We start from the raw sequence: 5897 nt of genomic DNA on the forward strand, positions 1-5897 counted from the left end.
CCTGGATAGCAACTTTGTTTTATTCTATTTAGAGATAGAGATAATTTAAATATAATACCGGTGTCTTCCTTGTAGGTTTTTTGGAGTTGTTGTTCAGTCCGACGTGATTTTCTTTAACCTTTGGATTATAATCCTACAAAATAATGAAATTGTTAAGTTATGTTGTCACTGTTGTGCACACCTTTGTATGGCTTTTCTAGTATTCAAGTTATGTCAAAACTGATTTATTACATTGTTGGCTTTATTTTCTTTTGGGATATCAATTATTTCCAAAATGATTTTATTTGTAATATCCTGAAATATATAAATAACATCTATTAATTTAAGTATCATGTTGAGTGGTTCGTACTGAGGTGTTAAGGTGTATTATACCCACTCTCCATTATAAGTGGGAATGGGCTCACTTCTGGCTGGACAGAGTTTTGGTACTAGAAGTGCAACATGGATGTTCTGAGGTATTAGAATATCTCTGTAGGGGAATACAGTACTGTTGTAAGCATATGCTTATGCTTGAGAGGTTGAACCTTGAACATCACCATACATCATATTTATAATTAACTTTGCTACCTCGACACCATCACAATCAAATTCACTGAAATCGACTTCAGACTGTTGCGGTATCATCTCTGCCACGTCTATTGTGTCTGGAGAAGGTGATGGTGGCTTTGGTCCACCTCCAGTTTTTGATGTTTCACGGCGATAAGATGACAACTCTTTTTTGTATTCAATTTAGTGCACTTCCACTGATTCATCAATTGTTTTTTGTCTCTTGTCCTTATATTGGCTAGATTAAATCTGAAAAATTACATGTTTTGATTAAACAATGTGGTCATTTTTTGGAGATGCCTGCATCTTCAAAAGATGCCTCCATACTTATTAAAATGTTTACTTCTCTGTTATATCGCTCCAAGCCTTCATTTTCTCCTTATTAGTATTCGTGCTTAAATCTTTTTGCAAAAGCAATGAATAACTTAACTTAATTCTTTGAAAAACTCCTTTATTTGTTTAAAAGGTACTACAAAGGTAATTATGGTCATTCAAAATTCTTGGCATAGCTGCTAACTTCACGCATATTATATTTCTTTTTACTTGTAGATTCTCTTATTCCCATCTCGTTCGCGCACGCTCGGCGCCCGGCTGGTTTAAAAAGAATTTGTTAGTAGGCAACTTCAAACTGATAATTTTGTGTCACGGTGCGCGCGCATCGTAAAATTTCTTTCTCATCAATTTTTCATAACGCGCCTAAATAGCCATTGATTTATAATTAAATATTATTATTTAATAACTTCAAAAAAGTTAAAAACAATCCGACCGGGAATTACTTATAATAATAACTTTAAGAAATACAAATCTTCCATTTCAAGAGGATCAGCTAATCAAAGGAGATGCAACTTAGGAGTTTCCCCTCCTGGTCCAATTTACACATAAGTTATTAACATTACCTCATAGTAGCGAAAATGTTGAACGACTTTTTCGCTACTATGAGCTTCACTCATAAAAAAAAGTACGTAGATCTACGAACGATAATTATTTTTTTCTTTAATCAATTTTTACTAAATCTACGTAATTTTCAAAATCCGAGTTGGCAACACTTCTTACGGCCAAAATAAGTACATGATGGTACACCGTACAAGTATGAACTAAGAAGTTAGAAGTAGTACATCTGTCATGAGTCATCTACAGTGTAAATTGTAATGTGGCACTGTATGTAGTTGTTTACTTTTATTAGCTGAGTTTACTGTTACACAAATACTTTCAAATACATGTCATAAAAATGGCATTGAATTTTAAACTTGAATCAGGTGTTCAGTTACTGTCACGACTATCAAAAAAATCAGTAATTGAAAATTTTTATCCTACTTTGTTCAAGTGTGGTCCGAAAAAAGATGAAGTTATTGAAATATTTAGTAATAATAGCGCAAATCCGCTGCTGTATGATTTGATATCAGAAGCCCTGCTCCCGCATTTAGTTGGAGGTGTTGAAACTGGAATAGTATTTTTTAATACTGATGGAAATTTTGATAAAAACAAGTTCATTGAATTATTTAAGCACAAACTTTATACCAATGTAACCGAAAAGAAAATAATCAATTTGAATGATGAAGCAATGGATATAATAATAAATAGTTGTTTAAACAATTTCACTGTAATAGATGTTTATGATCCTTCTCAATTCATAGTATCTGTTCAAAATTTAGATAATATGTTAATGAAACACTCAAATATATCGTTAATAATATTTAATACTTTAAGTGCATTTTATTGGTCAGAACAAAGTTTTAAAGTTACAAAAATGGATTTATATTTAAAAAAGCTGCTTAAGTTTGTACAGAGAATAACTAAAGACTTTAAAGTAGTGATTTTGTACACTAGACCTGAATATTTTTGTAGTAGTAAAGAAGCTATAGAAAATCTGGAACCATGTTGTTCCATACCAACTGAGGAGAGAATAAATTACCGGTTGCAAGTTAAATATTCAACTAATAATAGTGACAGCAATTATGTTATTGTACAAACTGCTGATAAACTTGTAAAAATACCATTTATATTAATTAATGGAAATATATCTTGGCAGAGATGACTAATTATGTTTTAAATAGCAAAGGTAAACTTGAATAAAATAATACACATACTTTTATTGATTTTGCAAAATAAAAAAATATAAATTAATTTTACAAGTATTAATACTGATATAAAACCTTATTAAACAATTATGCATGTCTTCTATAAGATTTAATACTTCTGATAAATAAGTTCATCAAATAATTACTTTGTGTTTTTAATATATAAGTTTGTTAAAAAAAAAATGAACATTTTACATTATATTCATATAACATTCTAGAAAAATTGGGTTGGTGAAGTAAATATACCCCCTTATTAATAAGTGCAAAATCAGTCTGTTGTAACTAAAGTAGTGCTAATCTCTTTCTGTTAAATAGTATTTTAAAAGTTGTGACAGAATGATACAGAACAGTGTTTAAGTTAACAGTATAAGACTGATATTTTTTTTATTGGGTTTGTTTTCATTGGACTGGGTGTTTTGCATTTGATTATTATGCATTGATGATAGACTAATTAACTGTCAACCTAATTTTTATACTGTAATAAGGCAGCTACACATGTAATCAGGTATTTTTCTAAAGGGTTTACATACAGGATTTGAGACTTCACTTACATCATTAAATATATCACATAGAAAAAAGTAGCTAGGCCATGGTTAAAAAAATCTAAATTCTCCCATTTACTAATAGTATGAGAAAATGAATATCCAGTTTCTTGTATTGAAAATGATGCTTCAAACATCACTCCCAAATATGCCAAGTGTATGACAGTTATTAATGAAAATAAAGTGTTTAAAAACACTGTTAAAATGCAATTTTTCTTATATTTATGCTCACACTGCTTTGTACATGGGTTTGCTAGGCAACATGCTTCTAATGCAGATGCTACTTTAAGTCTAAAATTATATTCAATGTAAGAAAAAGTTCCTATACTTAATAGTACAGCTGATAGCTGAAAGTTACATCCATGGAGGAGTGATGATACAACATATGTAGATAGTATTGCAAAGAACTGTCCATAGGCATGACATGATTTAAATACATAATTCTTGAGCCATTGGTGCATGGGAATGTTCCAAAATATAACAACTTGCACTAAAGATCTTGGTAACTCAATAAATAAAGGTTTTGTGATTTGGATTTCAGAATGGCAATCATTTGTCAACCCAAAACCAGCACTCAACATAGAAACCATAGACATGCTTGATACAAAATAATGAGACATCCTAAAGGCCTGAGCATCTCTATATGCTAAAAGCCACTTGGTACTATCATCGCTGATGATCCAAGGCACAATACAATTAGATAAGTTTAAAAATATTAATGCCATTGCCATGTTTTCTGCGATTACTCTAATCCATCTCTTTGTTAAGAATTTGACACCTAAGTATTGATCATAAGAGTGGAATGATATCCATGGACCCAACATACAGTTAGCTGGGCAAAATATGTATCCGAAAAATTCAACTGGGTTTATCATTTTCTTAAATAAACTTCGATCCAGTTCTATAGCTACTGATATTATCTTCATAGAGGCTATCATTTGAATTCCCCGTATTTGTTGCCACATCTTCGGGTTAATTAGGTGTAACTCACACAAGAGCAGAAATGATATAACACACAGACAAGTTATAGGTCCTCTCACTCTTTTTCTTGTAGACAATGATAAAATTAAAATAAGTATATATACACTTAATGTAAATCCAAAGATCCAAATAATAGCTAATCCTATACTATGATACAACAGTAGGCCCCCAATAATGAAGCTCAGGCTATGACGAACATTATGAGGCATGGGAATATATTGTATAGCCATTCGTAAAGCAACACTTGCTATTAGTAAATCTTTTGCAAATCTTAACCCTTCATAGAGGGTAGGTTCAACACAAAAAGATAAATATGACCAAGTACTTTCAATATATTCCTCTTCATCCATTTTTTTACTTTTTAAGATAACTAATCAGATAAGGAGACCGCCCTTGTTATTAAATTATTCACGGGGAATTATAGCATAATGTTTATTACTAAATTTTTTGTTTGATAAAACGATGGTTCATAGCTTCAGCTTGTTGTTTTGCATATTTATTCACTTATCTTTAACTAAATTAAATTAGAATGATTCCTTTTAGGTAAAATATTCACTTCTCTTTTAAATAAAAGTATTCACAATTATTCACAACGCTTTAAGATCTTATTTTTCTTTCTTGGACTTGACGTAGTCACTCCGTTAAATTTAAAAATTCACATCACAGAATACAGATATCTTAATATTGGTCTACGATTCAACTAACAAATGCATTCAGCACAGATTTTAGACATACTTGCTGTAGCTTGTGTGTTTATTTAAAACATGATATGTATAATACTTATTTAATTATACATTTTGTTTACTCAATCATTTTCTTATTTAGAATAATGAATTTACAAATAGACATAGACATAGAAGAAATAAGTCATAGCGCGCTGTTTTCAAATTTAGTTTTCGACTTTCTACATACACTACTGTTAAGGCATCTTGTCTAGGCCCCCTTGACTAATATCAACAGTTATATAAAGTTACAGATGATTTTTTTTTAAGTTTTAAGAAGTGAAACTTCTTTAGAATCGTTGTGATTTCAAACCGGATGCAACGGAAAAAGCGACAGTAAAAAGAGACAGACACATAAATTAATAGGATTTGGCGTGGGAGAGAGTGAGATAGGAATGCTTCCTATCTCTAAATTCATTTCAAACTTTTATTATATTAGTTTTTACTAAATAAAGATTGAAATTAAAGTTATAAATTAAAATTTAACATTAAAAATTAACATTTAAGAAAAGGTCCTACATTTAGATAGAGAAAAAGTCTAATTTACATATTTTAATTATAAAAACTACGTTTTTGAAGGTTTTACTTCTACCACGTGTGAATTGGACACATATTGGATTTTTTTTTAATTTCGTTGTATATTAGTTTTTTACCCTCCAATTCCATTCATACAACACAAAACAGCTTACCACAATTTACATAAAACTATAATTTAAGATATAAATAGTTTATCTTGAAAAGATTTAATTAATAATATTAAGTTTTAAATATTATATTAAGTTGCAAACAGTGAGAGAGTTTCGTGGATTAAAAAATTAGTAGTATTAGTCAGTATTTGATAAATATTGTCTTTTAACAAACTTCATGTATAGTTGCAATATTGTATTCTTTATTTTATGAAATTTAAAAGGATCAAGCATCAGTATTTGATAAATTACTGTATGTCGTATGACGACCAAATTCCCTATCCTAGTCCTCAATCTATGGTGGTCGCTTACATTTTCTGTCTTTAATATAATATGTATTCT

At 30.0% G+C, this 5897-nt stretch overlaps 1 protein-coding gene across 1 annotated transcript; it reads right to left on the minus strand.

Moving 5' to 3' along the window:
- Positions 1–2611: 2611 nt before the first annotated feature.
- On the minus strand, positions 2612–4972 carry LOC125056011 (protein-serine O-palmitoleoyltransferase porcupine). Its single transcript, XM_047658818.1, has one exon. It carries the CDS (start codon positions 4495–4497, stop codon positions 3172–3174), a length of 1326 nt encoding a protein of 441 aa, XP_047514774.1. The 5' UTR covers positions 4498–4972; the 3' UTR covers positions 2612–3171.
- Positions 4973–5897: the final 925 nt, after the last annotated feature.

This window comes from Pieris napi, chromosome 14, assembly GCF_905475465.1.
Source record: "Pieris napi chromosome 14, ilPieNapi1.2, whole genome shotgun sequence".
In the NCBI taxonomy this organism is placed as follows: Eukaryota; Metazoa; Arthropoda; class Insecta; order Lepidoptera; family Pieridae; genus Pieris; species Pieris napi.